Source organism: Monodelphis domestica, chromosome 2, assembly GCF_027887165.1.
Source record: "Monodelphis domestica isolate mMonDom1 chromosome 2, mMonDom1.pri, whole genome shotgun sequence".
Taxonomy (NCBI): Eukaryota; Metazoa; Chordata; class Mammalia; order Didelphimorphia; family Didelphidae; genus Monodelphis; species Monodelphis domestica.
In genome coordinates, this window is record NC_077228.1 from 506,890,319 (window position 1) to 506,910,472 (window position 20,154).

General features: G+C 51.8%; 1 protein-coding gene across 4 annotated transcripts; it reads right to left on the reverse strand.

Annotated features, from left to right (window-relative positions):
* Positions 1 to 3,088: 3,088 nt before the first annotated feature.
* Positions 3,089 to 20,136, reverse strand: UNC119 (unc-119 lipid binding chaperone). 4 transcript variants are annotated; one of them, XM_056819505.1, is made up of 6 exons: positions 20,034 to 20,136; positions 19,573 to 19,781; positions 11,474 to 11,587; positions 8,963 to 9,065; positions 8,541 to 8,713; positions 3,089 to 7,618 (listed from the first exon to the last, which is right to left on the reverse strand). In XM_056819505.1, exons 2-6 carry the CDS (start codon positions 19,748 to 19,750, stop codon positions 7,506 to 7,508), a joined length of 681 nt encoding a protein of 226 aa, XP_056675483.1. In that variant the 5' UTR covers positions 19,751 to 19,781; positions 20,034 to 20,136; the 3' UTR covers positions 3,089 to 7,505. The 4 variants fall into 4 exon arrangements, with proteins under 4 accessions (XP_056675483.1, XP_056675482.1, XP_056675484.1 ...); XM_056819504.1 differs by lacking the exon at positions 20,034 to 20,136 and adding an exon at positions 19,914 to 20,011; XM_056819506.1 differs by lacking the exons at positions 19,573 to 19,781; positions 20,034 to 20,136 and adding an exon at positions 19,914 to 19,933.
* Positions 20,137 to 20,154: the final 18 nt, after the last annotated feature.

A 20,154-nucleotide genomic window follows, 5' to 3' on the forward strand; every position in this document is an offset into this window, starting at 1 on the left:
CAAGTAAGAGGAGAGACTAGCACTACTAACCTGGGTCTACGGCCATCTTTAGTAAGGTCACTGGGGCCAAGACAGAATCACCAAACCCCACACCTCTCATCTTGTATGGGTATTACAACAGCCTCCTAAAAGGTCTCTGCCTCCTCTCTCCCTTTCCAATCCATCCTCCATACAATTACCATAATCATCTTCCTAAAGAACTCCTCTGCTCAAAGATACTCAGTGGCTCCCTCTGCCTTTAAGATACATCCTCAGCTTGGAATTCACAATCTGCCTTGTTGACTTGGATTCCTGGACTTTGTTTCATATCTTGCCACTCCCCATGCCAGGCAAAGTGCCCTGGGTGCTGTCCCTTGAACTTCTTTTTCTGTTTACAGATTCCCTTGTCCTCCATGTCTGGAAGACAACCTCTTCCTTGCTGTTGCCTTCCAGGCTAACTTAGATGCCATCTCCAACAAGAACCCTTTCTCGATCTCTTAGATCAGTTCTTTTCCTTCTCATCTTTAGGTTCAAACATAAACTCCTTGGGCATTTCAATCTCTCCGCAACTAGTCTGATGACACATCCTCCAAGACTCAACTTCAGACCACCTTCTGTTGGGAGGCCTTTTGTGTTCCCATCTAGTTGGCATCCATGCCCTGCCCCAAGTTACCCTGTTTCGGCTTCCTATGTGTTTTGTATATCCTATACATGTACATCATAGCCAATTGGGATGGAGGCTCCTCAATGAGGCAGCTGGGTAGCTCAGTGAATTGAGAGCCAGGGCTAGAGACGGGAAGTCCTGGGTTCAAATCTGACCTCAGATACTTCCCAGCTGTGTGACCCTGGGCAAGTCACTTAGCCCCCATGGCCTAACCCTTATTACTCTTCTGCTTTGGAGCCAAAACACAGTATTGATTCTAAGACAAAAGGTAAAGGTTTGAAAAAAAGAGCCTGTTGTTAAATCCAACATTAGCCACACACAGAGATAGCATTGCAGCTTGGACTCTATTCATGGCCAAGAGGAAGAGGAAGCCTGCCTCCCGCCCCAAGTTAGCAGGAATTTTGCTCCATTATAGACATCACAGGAATCCCTGGCTACCCCAGCCTCTAGTCTAGAAGTCCATCCCAATGTCCACTCTGGACAAGAGGTTGTCCATTCCTGCCTGGATAAATAGAACTACACTAGTGACCAGAAGGCAGTTTAGCATAGAGGATAGGGAATTGGGAAGATCAAGCCCCACCTCTGACTGTGTGAACTTGGGGAAGTCACCCCACTCTCTGTACCTCCAGGCAACTCTCTGAGCCTGGGAGCTGTAGAACAGGCATCACCCATCTGCATTGGAAGAAACAGTTTCCTCTCTGAGAGTTCTCTATGCCAATGAAATCACAAGCCCAGTCCAAAAACAACAATGAAAAGTAACTGTAAAGTACGTAGGTGGTTAGAGATCTAACAAGATGGCACCCAAGGTCCTGCCTGAAGGCTTGGCCTAAATGGAAAACTCCCCATCTTCTCCCCACTTTTTCTCTCTTACTCACCCCCATTTCTCTGTGTGTGTGTTCCTGTCCTCCACCAGCATCCCTCCAATACTCTGCCCATCATTCAGGGTCTTTGGATGAGTCCGAATGCAGGGTGTTCCCCAAGTGGAGTCAGGCTTCCAAGTTCTGAGAGACAGCATGGTCAGCCCATACCTTAAACCCATGTTGGTGAACCTATGGCACATATACCGGAGGGAATTGATCCCCTCCCCCTCTCCACCCCGCCTGAAGACCATTTCTTCCATGACCTACCCCTCTGCCCAGCAGCCAATGGGAGCACTTCCTTCCTCCCCTGTCTTGGATAAGACAGGGGGCTCCCATGCAATGTGAGGGTTGCCATTTGAGCACTAGGTTTCTAAAAGGTTCACCATCACTGCTGCTTAAACAGTATCTCTGGGCAATGATGGTTTCCAAACTCAGAGCCTTCTTTAGCTTCCACATTTTACTCCCACCTTCACCTGGTCACAGGGAATTGGCTCCAAATTATAGATTATATGCATGTTATCTGTGTGTATGTATGTATACACACATGTGTGGATATGGATACATGTACACATGTATGTAAAACCCTTGCTTCTTAAAAGGAAAGGCATTATTTTTTGCCTTCTGAGTTCTTAGCACTTAATGTGGTGTCTGGCACATGCATGTATTTGTATACATAAAGATACACATACATAATATAAAATGGGTGGTATACAGTTCATATAGTTCACTATACACTCTATGTATACACAAACTATATATGATGCACACATCTGTGTGTAAACACACATGCATGTATAGAAGCATAGACACATACATGTATTGGTGTATCCTGAATATCATGTGTGCAAGTATATACACACATGTGCATTTATATGTGTATATGTGCATGTAAATGCCCACAGCTGTGCAGTGTGTATTCACTGTGCATGTGTGTCTATGTATCTTTAGACACACATCCATCTGCATCCATACACATGTGAAGAGTTTCCCAATGACTTCAAAGCAGAGGACCAAGCCCATGGTGTACTGAGGCTGCCATTTTTAGCATCCTTCGAAGGAATGGCTGATCTCTGGGTCTGGGCTGCCCCCTGGTGGTCATCCCTCTCCCACACAAACTCCAGAAGTGGGGATCTGCTTGATCAAGGTGCCTGGATGGATGAAGTGGTCCCAGTGGCAACAAGTACCCCCCCCCCCGCCGGGTGCCCTTCCAGGACCCATTTCCCCTTTAGTCCCCCCAGATGGTGCCTGCCCTCTATGGAGGATCTCCTGCTTAGTCCGTGGATCGGTCATGCCTAGAGTTGTGCCAAGCTCCTCGAGGGCAGGGACAGTATCTCACCTTTCCCTGTATCCTCAGCATCTGGCACTTAAGAAGAACTCTGCTTGTTGATTGGCTGTCTGACCTCTGCCTAGCCAAGGCGTCCACCCAGATGGCACATCTAAGGGCAGAAGCCCTCCCTGATGAACCGAGAAGGGCGCTTCAAAGGGGCTGAGCACCCCAAAAGAAGGGGCCACTCCAGGCTGCTTTCTGAAGTCAGCCTTGGTCAAAGACCCCATTGAGGGAAAGAGCACACATTGGCCACTTTGGTACCTGAGCAACAAAAAGGAATTTAATGGATCTGGAATTGAAAAGGTATCGATTTCCAAAATTGAAACATAACCGAGTCCCGTGGACGGAAGAACAAGAGTCCAGATGGCCAAACCCGCCATATTGGCCAGGATGAGCAGCTGGGGACAGACAGGCTGCTCATACACAGAGAAGGGTCTACACCCAGAAGCAGAACTCAGAACAGGGAGTCACGAAGAGGAGCTGGGACTGCCAGGAAGGGAAAGGTCTGTTCCTAGTCAAAGTTTGACCCAAACACCCTAACCTAACCTCTAGCGTAGACCCAACTGCCTAACATCAACTGGATTAGAAATGGAAAGGACCCTGGAAACCATCGAGCCCACTGCCCCCCTTCACTTTCAGAGGATGCTAAGACCCAGAAGGGAAAAGACTTACCCAAGGTCTTCAAATACCAGAGCATTCAAGGGTCCCCTTTCAGGACCCCCAGATGTTGGCAGAGTTGGCATATGAACCTGGGGGTCCTGACTCCCCATCCAATTTCCCCACCATACCACAGTGCATCCTGCCCTCAACCCACAGTCCTGGGGGCAAGTCCTTCAGTCTAGGACCTGGGACCCTGCCTGGCTAGATGCTGCCTCCCTCCCATCCCCAGGCCATTAGAGGTGTCACCCCATTGGGGACCCTTCTGCCTATTGATCAAATGAACCCCAACATAAAGCTCTTTGGACATCGTAATGATGTTCTCTATTATTGTTATCAGACACTTTCCTTCTCTACAACCATAGCCATCCACCCCCCTTGGAACAGTGAACTTGGGATTGCCTTTTCGGTGGGTTTGTTCTACCTCTCCAGCAGAGAGGAAGTTCCTTGAGGGAAGGGGCCAGAGAGATCCCTTCGCCCATAGAGGCTACTAATAAATGTCGAACTGAAATATAAAGCCACACACAAGCCCCCTTCATGCCTCCTGCACCAAGGAAAGGGAACAGCATCCTTGCTTCTCCTAGGCTCTTCTTCCCAATTTCCCGCCCCTTGAGCTCAGCTCAGGCCCATACTTCCGACTCCAACCTACACCCTGAACCCTCTGGCAGAGTAATTTCCACTGGGATGCCCCACCAAAGACACGCACAGGCTCAGCCACTCGGCCACATCTTACCACCCACCCACCACTCATACAGGGATGAGGGAAACTAAGGCTTGGTTTTTGTGCCCAAAAGGATAATAGGTCCAGAGCTGGAAGGGGCTGCAGGAGCCATCAAGTCCAACCTCGTTTTACAGATGGGGAAACTGAGGCCTAGGGAGGTCACACAGGTCATCATAGAGGTTGGGTTTGAACACGAAATCTTTGACTCCACACACACACACACACACACACACACACACACACACACACACACTCACACACACACTCTTTCCCCAGGGACCTCTGCTCTGCAAATAAATTCATTATTGTCTGATTCTCTCCTACGAGCTTGGAAAGTCATCCTTGGTATCAGGCCAGTCCAGACACTTACCACCTGGGCCAAAGAATTGTCCTGAAGACATAAGCCCCATTCGTCCTTAGGCTCCCATCCTCCTGCCACCTCTAGCCTCAATCTGAGCTGTAGTTTCAGCCCAACTTCTTCCCTGCCATTGCTGTTCTCAGTAGAGATAAATAACATCAACTCAAAGTTCTTCCTCAGTTTTCTGGTTGTTTGGGCCAAGGACTGCCCATCCTGCTAACAGGGGCCCACCTTAGTGGCACCATAGGTAGAAAAGGGGCAGCTAGGTGGTTCAATGGATAGAGAGCCAGGCCTGGAATTCAAATCTGGCCTCAGATACTTCCTAGCTGTGTGACCCTGGGCAAGTCACTTAACCCCCACTGCCTAGCCCTGACTGCTTTTCAGCCTTGGAACTAATACATGGTATTACTTCTAAGACAGAAGTTAAGGGGTAAAAAAAAAATAGGAGGCAGCTAGGTGGCTCAGTGGGTTGAGAGTCAGACCCAGAAATAGGTCTTGGGTTCAAAGGGGGCCTCAGATACTTCCAAGCTGGGTGACCCTGGGCAAGTCACTTAACTCCAATTTCTTAGCCCTTACCACTCTTCTGGCTTGGAATAGATACTCAGGATCAATTCTAAGACAGAAAGTATGGGTTTGTTTGGTTTTTTTTTAAAGGGTGGAAAAGATGGAGAAATGCTCTCATTCCCCAGAATATTTCCCTACCCAGGTCAGTGTCTGACCTTCTCTTCTTCCCCACCTCCAATCAGGGTCCCCCACCTTTGGGTCTATGAGAGTCTTCTACAAAACCAAAACAAAAAAAGCCAAACAGACCACTCCAGAGGAGGAAGGTGCCTCACCACTCCTTCAAGGGATGTTTTTCTGGAATGATGCATCCCACGGATGCCCCCCAGGACTCCAAACACCATTTGCTGCGACTAAACCCTACCTGAAGCACTCCTCTCTAGCCTCCTCTGTGGGTTGTGTTCTGTGCAGTTCCCTTACTTCCAATGCTTTGTGTCCCAATTTGGGGACTTCTTGTCGAAGATGCTGGAGTGTTTTGCCATTTCCTTCTCCGACTCATTTTACAGATGAGGAAACTGAGGCAAACAGAGTTAAGTGACTTGTCCAGGGTCACACAGCTAAGCTGTGTCTGAAGCCAGATTTAAACTTGGGAAGATGAGTCCTCCTGACTAAGCCTGGGGTGAGTCGTTTTCCCCCATTAAATGATAAGTTCCATGACGGTAGACGTTGTCCAGTCTACTTGTACGCGTACCTCCAGCACTTTGCACTTAGTAAGTGCTAAGTAATTCATGGGCAGGGAGGCCAGAAGAGAGGCTGGGAAGGGAGTTTGGAAGAAGGCAAAGACAAGACAAATCAACCCTCCTCAGTCGTGCCCAGAGCCAGTCCTGTAAGGGGAGAATCCTAGAGGAGGCAAAGGGGCTCACAAGGGTAATCTCCAACCAGCCCCACCATGATGTGATGAATAGAAAGACGGGGAGAGGAAGAGAGTCTCACGAGCAATGCAGGGAGACTCTCAAAGCAGGAAGCATAAAGGAAGAAGCTGAGCAGGCGACAGCTGCAACGGGCTATCTTCTAGTCTTGGGCTGAGTCACTTCCTCTCTCCCGGCCTCAGTTTCCCTAGATGTAAAATGAATGGGTTTTGCCTAGACAGTCTCTAAGGGTCCTTCCACTTTTCCATCTCTCTATACCTAGACCCTCACAACACAAGTCAGAGTAGGAAGAGGAGGGCCAGGGGAAGCAGAAACGAATGCAGGATCGTCCAGTTCGGGACTGAGAGCGTCTACACCTTCCATCACGCACGCACAGACCCTGCCTCACCCTCATCACTCCTCTGCGGCCTGCAGAAAGCGATGAGCAGCCCCGCTGTGCTACACACAACCCGCCCCCCTAGTTTTGCCCTCTATCCCTCCTTCAGGGATGGCCCTCCCTGAAGAGCTGGTCCAGAAAGTGGCTCAGTTTCTTCATCTGTAAAATGAAAGCATTGGATTCAGTGGCTTCTGAGGTTCCTTCCGGCCCGGGATCAGTGATCCTGTGACCCGGCTGGAAGGCAGGAAGAAGGGGGGATCCTTCCTGTTGTAGAGAGGGAACATCTCCAAAGGCCAGGAAGCTACGGCAGCGGATGATCAGGTGCCCACCCTGATACCGTCCCCAGAGACGCAGGGCCTCCGCCCACCCCTGCCCAGACCCACCAGCCAGGCCCATCCCGGAAGAAATGCCTGAGACGCGAGTCTTGAGGCTCTTCGCCTTCATCAGCGAGGTCTTCCTCCTCCCACCAAAGCCCGACTCGGTTCCCTTCTTGGGTACCTCTCAAAACTGGGGCCCTGAGTGCCCCCTGCCCACCCCGCGGTGCCCAGGTGCCAGGGAGAGGAGGACGACGCCCGGATTGGGTGCGGAATGCCAAGGATAGAGGTGGAGCCCCTGGAGATGGAGGGGTCAGGACGGGCGCCGCTGCCCCCCAAAGCAACTAGACGAGACTTCAGAGACGGAGCACAAACGGGGTCTAGACCCTTCCCTGGGAAGACATCGGGGGGAAGAACGAGAAAGGTGGGCCGAGAAGTCACTAGTGGAGGGGGGCTGGCCGCTACTGTCTCCCCTCTCCCCCTGCCCGCTTGGAATGGAAGTTATCCCTCTCCCCCCTCCAGCTACCGCCTGGGATCGCCTCCATGTCCGAGAGCCTCGCCAACAGCCTTCCTGGAAGAGGAGGACGTGCCGTCCCCAAGCGAAGAAGGCTAGCTTCTGAGGAGAGGCCGGCCATTGGGCCAGCAGGGGAGAGAGGCCACTGACAGGGAAGGGGACCCCACTTCTCTCCCTCAGGGACCGTGGGGACCCCCGTGACTCTCGGCAAGAGGGACATAGGACAAGGGAGCCAGGGACACCGTCTGCTCCACGGAGAGAGGGGCCAGGAGCTGGGGAGGAGGGAGAGCCTCGCTTTAGGGGGGTCACGGCCCCCCGCTGTACGAATAGTCTGCCTTGTTGTGCATCACCAGCTTGTTGTCTACAAAGTAAAAACTGTCCGACTGCGTCTCGTAGGGGTGGCGGATCATCTCGCTGACTGCAAGAGACCAAAGACAGGACGGGGGGTCAGGGGCGGCGCAGCGCCCGGGGGAGACCGCGGCCTGTTATGTGTAACGCTAGCTAGAAGGGGGCCGGGCAAAAACCAGGAACCCTCTGGGCAGAAACCAGGAAGGGCTGCTGGGCCAGAGGGGTCCAGACACCCCGACGGGCCTCCTCTGCTCCAACAGAGGCGTGACTTTAGGGAGGAGGGGCATTTGCAGAAATAATTGTGGTATAAAAAACAAGAGCCATTTAAACACAGTTTGTTGTTTTTTTAAGCCGTCACCTTCTGTCTTAGAATCAACACTGTGTCCTGGTTCCAGGGCAGAAGAGTGGCAAAGGCTGGGCCATGGGGGTCAAGTGACTTGCCCAGGGTCACCCAGCCATGAGAAGCAAGTGATTTACCCCGCTAGGAAGGGTCTGAGGCCAGATAGGAGGAAATCGAGACCCACGGGGTTAAGGGACTGGCCAGCTAGGAGAAGTCAGAGACCAGATCCAAAACACCTTTTTTTTTTTAACCCTGACCTTCCATATTGGAGTCAATACTGTGTATTGGCTCCAAGGCAGAACAGTGGTAAGGGCTAGGCAATGGGGGTGAAGTGACTTGCCCAGGGTCACACCGCTGGGAAGTGTCTGAGGTCAGATTTGAACCCAGGACCTCCTGTCTCTAGGTCTGACTCTCAATCCACTGGGCCACCCAGCTGCCCCCCAAAACACCTTTTTTTAAAGAGGAGGTCAGTGACGTTGCTCTAGGGGTACAGAGTTAAACAGGAAAGACTCGGATCCTAACCATCCAATGGCACACATTTCTCTCAGCCCCTTTAAGAAAGCTCAGTTTCCCATCCACCCGGTGTCGGAGCAGGGAGAGTGAAACACGCACGCACACGCACGTGCACGCACACACAGGCACACGCACGCACTTAGCTCCTCTGACAGTGGGGGGAATTCATAGATGTGTTCGCAGGTGTTCTTGCTTCTGGGGATGCAGAAACCAAATTCAAAGTCGAAGCTCTTGAGAAGGCGGTTCCGGAAGTAGTGCCTCTCGATCATCCGGAAGCTGTTGATGGGCTTGTCTCCCACCGTGAACTCCACACTGGGGAAGGATGGGGAGATGGGGAGAAAAGCAGGGGGAAGGGGGGGCCCAAAGCGGGGGTGAAGGCCTTCGGAGCCTCAGGCTCTCTCCGCCCCCAGGCCAATTCAGGGGGCCCCAGGAGGGGGGCTCTCATGGTCCAGCCGCCCCGACTTTCTTGGACAGCCTTTAAAGGACGCGACGGTCCTCGGGATGGCAGGCGTCTCCCCATCCACACCCCTGAGCCCACGCCCACATTTCCCAGAAACTCACGTGGCTCCGACCTGCCGCAGGCGGAGGAAGGCCGGGGTGAACTGGTAGCGGACAAAACGGCCGGCATTGGGGTCCACATCCCGCTTGTCGCTAGGGTCCCTCTCTGCAATGGTGGACCCCCACCACCCCCGGGACCAGGGTGAATGGCTGGTAAACCTGCAGCCACCCTCCCTTGTTTACAATTCCATAAGCTCCGCTCACATTGTTCTTTCCCCTCCCTGAGTAGTTAGCACGGATCTTTTTTTTTTTAACCCTTACTTTCTGTTTTAGAATCAATACTGTGTATTGGCTCCAAGGTAGAAAAGCAATAAGGACTAGGCAATGGGGTTAAATGACTTGCCCAGGGTCACACAGCTGGGAAGTGTTAGAGGTCACAGTTGAACCCAGGACCTCTTAACTCTAGGCCTAGCATTCTATCCACTGTGACACCTAGCTGTTCCTGCAAGTCATTTTTTTAAAACCCTTACCTTCTGTCTTAAAATCAATACTGACTATCAGTCCCAAGGCAGTTAAGTGACTTGTCCAGGGTCACATAGCTCAAAAGTGTCCACTAAGCTGCCCCATCAACACCCTATCTTTCCCCTCTCTCTCCACTCCAAATCTCTCCCTCCCTCTCTCCCTTTCTCTCCTTCCCCCTCAGTCTCTCCCTCTCTCTTTCTACTCTCTCCCTCCTTCCCTTCTTTCCTTTCCTCCCTCCCTCTTTCCTTCCTTCTTTCTTTCTCTGCTTCTCTTTGTTTCTCTCTTCTCTCTCTCCCCTCCTTCATTCCCTCTCTCCCTCTTTCCTTCCTTCCCTCCCCCTCTCTCCTCCTTCTTTCTCCCTCCCTCTTTTTCTCTCCCTCTACTTCCCCCCCTCTCTCCCCTTCATTCCTTCCCTCCCTCTCTGTCTCTCTCTCTCCCTTCCTCTCTCTCTCCCCCTCTCTCCTTCTCTCTCCCTTTCTCTCTCTCCCTCTCTCCTTCTCTCTCCCTCTCTCCTTCTCTCTCTCTCCCCTCTCTCCCCTTCACTCCTTCCCTCCCTCTCTGTCTCTCTCTCTCCCCCTCTCTCCTTCTCTCTCCCTTTCTCTCTCTCCCTCTCTCCTTCTCTCTCTCTCCCCTTCATCCTTCCCTCCCTCTCTGTCTCTCTCTTTCTCTCTCTCCCCCCTTTCTCTCTCCCTCTCTCTCTCTCTCTCCCCTTCCCTCCCTCTCTCTCAAGCAAACAAGCCTCCCCCTCTTCCACCTGTCCTTTTCCCAAAAGCACTGGCGAATCTCCCCACCCTCCAAAATAGACCAGCTGCTCTGTCCTTACTCCTCACCCTGCAGTGATTTGAGGAAGGCCGGAACCCCAGCCCTGTCTCTCCCTGGCTCACAGACACGTGGAAACAGAGTAGATCAAGCAATGTTAGTGCGTCATGTGTTAGCAGCTCTGTGCTAGGTTTTATAGAATTTTATCTGTTTCTAAGATTTCAAAGTTGAAGAGACTTTTAAGGCTTTTCGTCCAATTCCCTCGTTTCACAAATAAGAAACTTGAGACACAGAGACATTAAGTGACTTAGCCAAGGTCCCACAGGTAAAAAGCAATAGAGCATGGGATACAAAGACAAAAGGAAACCATCTCTATTCTACCAGAGGCAGGGGAATGGACAGGGTGACTTCCCAAAGTCTTCTCTGGCCTAGATCTGAATTCTTACTCTGCTGGAGTGGTCAGGTCTGCTGTGAGCACAGGTGGGCACACATAAATACTTGCATATATATATATATATATATATATATATATATATATATACATATAGAGACAGACAGACAGACAGAAAAGAGAGAAGAGAGGAAAGACAGAGAAAAGAGATGAAAGGGAGAGAGAGGAGAGAAAGACAGAGAAGAGATGAAAGGGAGAGAGAGAAAAGAGTGAGAGAAAGACAGAGAGAAAGAGACAAAGAGAAAGAGAGACAGAGAGTGATAGAGACAGAAAAGAGAGAGAAAGAGAGAGAAGAGATGAAAGGGAGAGAGAAAAGAGATGAAAGGAAGAGAGAGACAGAGAATAGAGAGAGAAAGACAGAGAGAGAAGAGAAGAAAGGGAGAGAGAGAAAAGAGAAGAGATGAAAGGAAGAGAGAGAAAAGAGGAGAGAAAGACAACAGAGAGAGAGATGAAAGGGAGAGAGAGAAAAGAGAGGAGAGAAAGACAACAGAGAGAGATGAAAGGGAGAGAAAAAGAGAAGAGATGAAAGGAAGAGAAAAGAGAGGAGAGATAGACAGAGAGATAAAAGGGAGAGAGAGAGAAGAGAGAGGAGAAAAAGAGAGAGAGAGATGAAAGGGAGGGAGAGAGAGAGGAGAGGAGAGAAAGACAGAGAGAAAAGAAAGAGTAGGAAAGGAGAGAAATGTCTGTTGATTGAGCATGGCCAGTGAGGATGTCTGAGCCAGCCCTGCCATCCAGCAGCTATGAGACCTTGAGTAAATTAATCCACCACATTGGGGCTCAGTTTCCCATGATCTAGACCATCACCACCACGAACACCCTTTCCAATCCAACCATCTACTCACCTGACGCAGGGGGCTTGCTGATCTCAAAAAGGACAGTGCCTGACTCCATGTCCCGAATCTTGAACCTGGTGAAATCAATCTTGTAGACATTCTCCTCCGGAGAGCAGAGGTAATCTGTGGCGGGGAAGGGAGGAGAGGAAGAAGATGATGGTGTGCGAGATCAGAGACTTTGGTGTAAAGTTCTTTGGTCTGAAGTAGAGAGAGATCCCAGGTGGCCCTGGGCAAGTCACCTCCCTCCCTGGAGGATGCGAGGCTGCCACCATCTATCCAAGGAGCCACAATCCACGGGAGGAGGAAGCAGGAGGATGATGGCATCAAATCGAGAAGGCCCTCTGAGGTCACCTAATCCAACCCTCTCATTTTACAGAGAAGGCAGCTGAGGCCCAGGGAGATGAAGAGTCTTAGGATCCCAGTTAGAATGCTAAAAGGGACACTCCAATGTCTTCTGGTTTTATAGAGAAGGAACATTCTGGTGTTCTTTTTTTTTTATCTTTACCTTCTGTCATAAAACCAACACTAAGTATCGATTTCAAGGCAGAAGAGTGGGAAGGGCTAGGCAATGGGGGTCAAGTGACTTGCCCAGGGTCACACAGCTAGGAACCCAGGACCTGGCTCTCTATCCATTGCTGCCCCTAACTCTGTGCTTTAAGAGCCTTCTAGTTCTAACATTCTGTGTACTAAGGTTGGGCAGCTGGGCGGCTCAGTGGAGAAAACTCCAGGTCAGAAATCGGGAAGAAACTAAATTCAAATCTGGCTTCAGAACGGGTGACTCTGGGCAAGTCACTTAACCCTGCTTGCCTTGATTTCCTCATCTGGAAAATGAGCTGGAAAAGAAAATGGTGAGCCACGCTCATCTCTTCACCAAGAAAACCCCAAGGAAGAAGAAGAGTCGGGCATGATTGACGCTGAACAACAAAATGAACTGCAGGCCCTTCCAGTATTACAATTCTCTGTTCCAAAATCTCTAAAATTCTGTGTTTAAGAAGCACAACCCCATCCTCAGGGAGCCCTGGCTCTGACCAATGGGAGTTCTGGGGGCAAAGAGGAGACATTCCGCCCACCTGCCCTTGGGGGCCCCCAGACTGATGGGGGAGAGAAACATGCCAGAAAAGGGGGCAAACAACTCCCACAAATGACAACCACCTCCCTCTCTGGCTCTGTGCAGCTGATGAGCTCTAGCGGGGTAGGGGTGGGGGGTGGTGGCTAGAAGCAAGGGGAAGGGAATGAGCCTTGATAGATGGCCTAATATGTACCAGGCATTGTGCTAAGCGCTCCATAAATATCTCGTTTGAAGGAGCCAGAGATTGAGTCCATCCTCCTCAAGAGGCCAAATTTGAACCAGCTTTAGAGAGAGGGGGCCAGGAGAAGGAGGGGGAAGGGCATGATCTGAGTGAAGGTCAGGAGACATATGGGAGCTAAGTCCTTAAAGGAACAAAATGTTTGTGGGGCTGGGGTAAGGTGCTCGGAATTGAAGGGCCGAGCCTTTGCTCAAAAGATGTAGGCATTTTCTGGCATTTCAAATACTTGCATATATATAGAGAGAGAGAAAGAAAGAAGGAAGGAGGGAGGGAGAGAAGAAATGAAAGGAAGAGAGAGAAAGAGAGGAGAGAGGAAAGAAAGCCAGAAAGAGAGAAGAGATGAGAAAAAGAGAAAGGGAGAAGAGGGAGAGAGGAGAGAAAGAGAGAGGAGAGAGAGAGAAGAGATGAAAGGGAGAGAGAGAGAGAAGAGGAGAGAAAGAGATGAGATGAAAGGAAGAGAAAGAGAAAGAAAGAAGAAAGGAGAGAAAGAGAGGAGAGAGAGAGGGAGAAGAGATGAAAGGGAGAGAGAGAGAGAAGAGGAGAGAAAGAGATGAGATGAAAGGAAGAGAAAGAGAAAGAAAGAAGAGAGAAAGGAGAGAAAGAGAGGAGAGAGAGAGGGAGAAGAGATGAAAAGGAGAGAGAGAGAGAAGAGGAGAGAAAGAGATGAGATGAAAGGAAGAGAAAGAGAAAGAAAGGAGAGAAAGAGAGGAGAGAGAGGGAGAAGAGATGAAAGGGAGAGAAAGAAGAGAGAAAAATAGAGAGGGGAGAGAAGAGAGATGAGATGAGAGGGAGAGAGGAAAGAGAAGAGAGGAGAGAGGGAGAAGAGATGAAAGGGAGAGAGAGAAGAGGAGAGAAAGAGATGAGATGAAAGGAAGAGAAAGAGAAAGAAAGGAGAGAGAAAGGAGAGAAAGAGGAGAGAGAGAGGGAGAAGAGATGAAAGGGAGAGAAAGAAGAGAGAAAAATAGAGAAGGGAGAGAAGAGAGATGAGATGAGAGGGAGAGAGGAAAGAGAAGAGAGGAGAGAGGGAGAAGAGATGAAAGGGAGAGAGAGAAGAGGAGAGAAAGAGATGAGATGAAAGGAAGAGAAAGAGAAAGAAAGGAGAGAGAAAGGAGAGAAAGAGGAGAGAGAGAGGGAGAAGAGATGAAAGGGAGAGAAAGAAGAGAGAAAAATAGAGAGGGGAGAGAAGAGAGATGAGATGAGAGGGAGAGAGGAAAGAGAAGAGAGGAGAGAGGGAGAAGAGATGAAAGGGAGAGAAAGAAGAGAGGAAAGAGTAAGACAGAGAGGGGAGAGAAGAGAGAGAGATGAGATGAGAGGGAGAGAGGAGAGCAAGAGAAGAGAGAAAAGGAGCAAAAAAGAGAGAGAGGAGAGAGAGAATATAAATGCAAATATTTTGTTTTGTTTTATTTTTAAATCCTTACTTTATATCTTAGTAATCACTCTAAGACAGAAGGGCAAGGGCTAGGCAAATGGGGCTAAGTGACTTGCCCACAGTCATGCAGCTAGGAAATGACTGAAGTCAAATAGGAACCCAGGTCCTCTGGAGTCTAGGTCTGGCTCTCTTTAGTTGCCTCTACATGCAAGTATTTCTAATGCTAAAAAATCCTGCTTAGAGGTATTGATACAAGTAAATAATTTGCTTATAAAGTGTGTGTGTGTGTGTGTGTGTAAGTAAATAAATTATTCTATAAGTCATGAGAACAGGGGGACTCCTGGCACGCCCCCTCGGTGCCAGGCAGCTGCCTCTCAGCCTTGCCCCCTTTCTCTCTTCATCCCAGCAGGAAAGGAGAATGAAGCCCCCAGCCCAGACCCCCTGGCCACCCTTCCTCCCCACACCAAATCTCTGCAGCCACCTGAGTCATCAGTCCCTGGTCCTCCCCTCATAAGAGGCTTAGCCATCCCCTGGGCCAACATAAGCAGATTACCCAAAGCAATCAGCTGACTGAATGTAGCTAGAACAGAGGAACATCCTGGGGGGCAGGGAAGGCCTAGCTGGAGCCCCCCCAAGGCCCACCCTTAGGCACCCTCCATTCTCCTCTAGCACAATTCCACATCCATTCTCTGCCAGTAAGAAGCAAAGATAAGGGGGTGTCTGGAGCCAGGAAACTACCCCCACCCCCAGCTGGGCATGAAGGTAATCTCTAGGCCCCTGCTTCCGGGGCAGCTCTGCTCCCAAACCCCTGAGGTCAGGTTTTGTCTAGCCTTAATCCCTCTTGCTCCAGCTCTAGGGTGGCCAAGTTCCCTGGCCAGCTATGCAGGCTGAGGAAGGGGACTGGGCCAGAGGGGTAAGGGAGTCCCTTTAACCAGCCCCCACCAAAACGGGGCCTTTTCTCACCTAAACTGCCCCCTAGTTCTCACCTTCCCCATGGGGAGGACAGAGGACCTGGAGGGTTTGAGAGGCCCATGGGGAGCCTGGAAGGAAAAGGCCCAAGTGTGAAGCTCAGTGACAAACAGGAAGATGGGCCACTGGGGAGCTGCTTGTGGCAATCAGGAAGTCCCAGAAGCTTGTGAGTGGCCTGAGAGGCCGCCCAGGACCACAGCTCTGCTCAGGAAGGAAGGGAAGGCTGGAAAAAACTTCTAGCAGGCCCTGAAAATAATCTCACTTTGACGCCAAGGCCTGAGACAGAAGCCACAGAAACCAAGACTAAGACTCTCACACTTGTCGCCCAACCTCAGAGCCTTTAGAAAGGCAGGTTCTCAAAGGGCCTGCCATCCCTCTCTGCCCCATCCTCATCATGGCTCTCCTGAAGTCTTTCCTTCTTAAGAAAATAAGAGGGAAATGCTGCCTCCCCTTCTCAGGGGGTGAGACCAAGCAAGGAGACCTGGAGCCCCCATCTCCCAGGCTTAGCTTCTCTCTCTGACAAGAGACTCTTTTTTTTCCCCCTAGACCTGGCCAAACTGGCCAAGGCTGACCCTTCTTTCCCAAGGAGAAGCCAGGGTACAACATCAGAAAAAGTCTACATTCTAGCCTCTGATATCTCACTCTGTGACCTTGGACAAGTTATTTCCTATTTCTAGGCCTCCCTTTTCTCCTTGGTCAAATAAGGAGGCTAGGACAAAATGCCCAAGTCTACCATCCTCTGCAACAATGGCTGCTCTCCCCCAGCCTTTCTCTGTCTTTCCCACAGTCTCTCTCCAAGTTTAGCCTTGCTTGAAGGATGCTTAAAGGCCTTCCAATGCCACCATTTCTCCTCCCCTCTTTTCCAAGTCTGATCCCTTTTTAGAGGGAGTGAACTATCCCCAGGAGGTCTGGTGGGTCCAGTAAACCAGGTATAGCTCCCTCCTTCCCTTTCTCCCTCCTATTGCTGCTCTCTGGGTGGGGGAAGACCAACTGGCAACTGTGGGGTTGATAGATTTAGGCAAGGGCTTGGGGCCAGTTCAAAATGGCAGCCAACAAGACCAAAACAATTCTGGAACAGCTGGTGTCAGCAGCCAAGCAGAAGAGGGGGGCAAGATCTCATCCATCTCCTAGAGATTGGGGGAAGAAGGCAGCCTGGAGGCAACAAGGGAGCAAAGCTAAAGGACAGGAGTAGAGCCCCACGGGATTGGGGTTAGGGGTCCTGGAATTGAAGGAAGGGAGAGTAGTTCGGGAAGGATAGATGGATAGACAACGGGCTGATTTCAAAAGAGAGAGGAGAGCCAAAGACAGGAGCAGGGTCTCGGGCTGATTTCTGTTTTCTTTTGTTTCCAGAAAGACTGGAGTGAGAATGGAGTGAAGCTAAGACTAGGTAAGGAGGAGGAATAAGTGAATGGACAGAGAGAAATGAAAAAAGAAGTCTTCTTGAAAGAGAGGATTCTTTTTGCTGATCTGAGTTCAAATCTTAGCTCTGCTGCTTAATACTTGTGTGCCTTTGGGCAAGTTCCTTAATTTCTCTGGGTCACAGTTGGCCCATCTGTAAAATGGAGGTGGGAGCTGGAGAAATCAATCCCAAAGGTCTCCTACGATTCTAAATCCTATGATTCTATGAAGTTGACTTCAGCTTGCAGTGCAGAAAATGAAGGGAGCTGAAGATGACTTAGTAGGGCCTGAGGTCAGAGGCAGAGAGGGATTTCCTGTTGCTTGATCTGTCTTTGTGGCCCCATTGCCCACCATGGTGGTGGTGCCTGAAACATAGGAGGCATTTAGTAAATTAAATGTTGAATGAATGAATGAATGACAAGGCTTTGGAATGGGGAAGCCAGAAGGCTGTGGCTCCCTTTCCGGTAACTCAAAGCTGATGTGGCCCAGAGGATGAGGTAGATGCTGGTGCCCCATCCGTGACTGGGCTGATGAGGCAAGACAGAGCTGAAGCCAAACCAGACAAAGCTAGGAGAGAAGCAAGGAATGGGGTGATGATGGGACACTTCTGGGCTAGAGTCAGCTCCATAAATTTAGTCCTCTGTTTCAAGGATCCTCAGGGCCTTCTCCATAGGGAAGTTCCTCCTTAAAGCTAATCTGAGGGGGAAGCTGGGTAGTTCAGTGGATGGAGAGCCAGGCCTAGAGAGGGGAGGTCTTGGGTTCAAATCTGACCTCAGACACTTCCCAGCGGTGTGACCCTGGGCAAGTCACTTAACCCACCCTTACCGCTCTTCTGCCTTGGAACCAATACACAGTATTGATTCCAAGATGGAAGGTGAGAGTTTAAAAAATAAAATAAAGCTAACCTGAATCCTGCCCACTGCAACTTAAGCTTCTTCTCAACCTATTCTTAGAACATCCCTTTACACTAGACTCTGAAATCCATGAAAACTTCTTGCTCAATCATTTTCACACTCCATGACCCTGTCTGGAATTTTCTTAGCAGGGTACAGACTGGTTTTGCCATTTCCTTCTCCAGCTTATTTTACAGATGAGGAAACTGAAACCAATAGGATGAAGTGACTTACCTAGGGCCACACAGCAGGTGAGTGTCTGAAGCTGGATTTGAACTCAGGTCTTCCTGCTTCTAAACCCAGTGTTCTATCTGTCACACCACTTGGCTGCCCATGAGAGCAGGTGCTATTTTTTACCTTCCTCTGTATCCTCAGTCCTTAGCACAGTGCCTGGCACATAAAGGTGATTAGTAAATGCCCACAGGCTGACTGACCTTTCTCCCTAGTCCTACCACATCTGGCACGATATACCATCTTTCAGTTTCTTCTCAATCTGGGTCAGAATGCCCAGACTCCCAGGGGAAGGGCTCTCCTTTTCTGAACTAGGCCCCAAAGCCTCAGGCAAGGGCCAGAATGGGAAAGGGCCACCATGCCCAGAGCCATGAAGGAAGAAGGGGTTGATTAAAGGAGAGAGAAGAATCCTTGGGGAAGCTCACTTCTCTCTCTACCAGTGACCAAAGCAACAAAACATGCAACAAAACCCGCCCAGCTTGTCCTCCTTCTGGAAACCCTTGTCAAGGAGGTCAGGACGGGGTTTGCCTCTTCTCGGGCCCTTCCAAAGGGGTCCAGGGCCGAAGCACTGCCCTGTGCAGGAAGCTCAGGAGCTCCGGCCTCCCCCCACATAAAGCTGATGTTAGCTTGGATGGTGAAGAAAGGAATGGGAGGACAGGCGCAATAGAGCTTCCTGTCTCATCCTCAAAGGTCTCCCCCTCCCCACAGGGCCCTCACCCCGCCCTGGTTTGAGCTCTCAGCACGGACTGCCCAGTGGCATGCCCTGTACCAACCGTTATCTAATTTGGGATGGCCGTGAGCAGCCTCCACAGCTAGGCTGGGGGTGGATCCCCCATCCATGCGCACCTGTACACAGTAGACTCTCTCTCCAGGGTCCCTGGCTCACTGCCTTTTCCAGACACCAGGTTCTTGGGGGGCCCGAGGCCCTAGGAGCATCACTTCAGGGGCCCCACAACCCAGCATTCTAGAACCAGCCAGCTCAACAGGTTGGGGGGGGGGGGCAGCCACTGGGGGCTGCACTGTCCGACCCCTACCCTTGGATCTTCAGAGTCTCCATCGGAGTCAGGAGGAAGCACCCCCTAGTGCCCCTCTAGGGACCAGAAGATAACAGGAAATCCTCGGACATAAGCAGATCCTCTCTTCCCACAAAAAGGGTATGTGTCAGGGCCACAGTGAATGGAGAGCCAGGACTTAAGATGGGAGGTCCTGGGTTCAAATCTGTCTTAGACACTTCCTGGCTGTGTGACCCTGGGCAAGTCACTTAACCCCCATTGCCTAGCTCTTCCTGCTCTGCCTTGCAATCCAAGATGGAAGGTAAGGGTTTAGGAGTAAAAAAGGAGATATGCCACAGGGAGCTGCTCTCTTGGGCTGGGGGCAGCAAGCCAGAGGCTTAAGACAAGAGAGATTAGTACTCAGGGTCACCCTGCTGACCTCAATCCGTAAGAAGCAGATCAGAGACTGGCCCGGGGCTGGGAGGAGGGGGCTGTACCCAGAGGGGCCTCGGGGCCCAGGTCTGACTCTCCCCAGCTGGATGCCCCAGCCATGCTCCCGGCCATCACCAACACCAAGCCCCAAACTTACCCCAAAGTGCCTCCCCGCACACCCGGAGCTGCTGCCAGGGGAGGGGAGAGCCCCGGCGGTCTGGGGCACCAGCTAAGCCGCCCAGAGCCCAGCGGGCACAGGAGGCGAGGGAAGAGGCCCACCCTGGCTCCCCGTAACGGGGAGGCTATCTCTGCTGGGCAAAGGCTGCCCTCTGAAGGGAGAGGGGGATGAGGGGGTTTCGGAGGGGCGAGGATGGAGGGCGCGGCGGCGGAGAGGATGGGGCTGGCGAACCTAAGGGTGCCCTGGGGCCGCATCCCTCCTCCCCACCTCGGCCCCGGCCCCAGCCCCAGCCCCGAGCCCACTCCCCGGCGCCCCCGGCGCCCCCCACGCCTCCCTCACCGCACGTGATGCGCTGTAGCCCCAACACATCCTCGGGCCCGATCAGCGCCTTCCTCCGCAGCGCCAGGGGCTCCAGCTCCGATTCCGGCTCGTCGTCGTCCTTGGGGCCCGTGGCCCCCGGCCCGGGGTCCGACCCAGCCGCGGCCCCGGCTCCGCCGCCGCCCTTCTTCACCTTCATGGCCCTGCTCCGGGCCCCCGGCTGCCCCTCGCTTCGGCGGGGAAGGGGAGGCAGCACACTGTGGCCCGCTCCGTCCGGCCGGCCCGGCCCTCTCCGCTTCCCCACCCCGCCCCAGCCTTCCCCCCACCCCCCCGCAGCTCCCGGGCCCCGCCCCCCCAGGTACCTGCTCTCTGCTCCACCCCCAGGCCTGCCTGGCTGCGCGCCCCGGACCTCCGGCCTCAGCCTTCCTCCCTTCACATGCCCTGCGTCCGCCCCTTCTCCCCACCCCCAGGGCTCCCCCCACCTCTCCGCCTCCCCAGTGCCAGGCTCAGCGGGAGGAGCAAGGACGGTCCATTTGGAAAAGCAGATGGTCCCAATTCACGTTCGGAGCTGGCACGGCGGCCAGGGCTACTGGTCAGGGCCCC

Bases quoted from the DNA above. Each gene is read 5' to 3' on its own strand.
- UNC119 (XM_056819505.1), bottom strand. From the start codon at position 19,750: ATGAAGGTGAAGAAGGGCGGCGGCGGAGCCGGGGCCGCGGCTGGGTCG. The intron at 8,714-8,962 runs GTGAGTTTCTGG...ATCCTTCCCCAG, and splicing joins CTGCGGCAGGTCGGAGCCAC to TGTGGAGTTCACGGTGGGAG. The intron at 7,619-8,540 runs GTGCGTGCGTGT...GGTCTCTTGCAG, and splicing joins CCCACTGTCAGAGGAGCTAA to TCAGCGAGATGATCCGCCAC.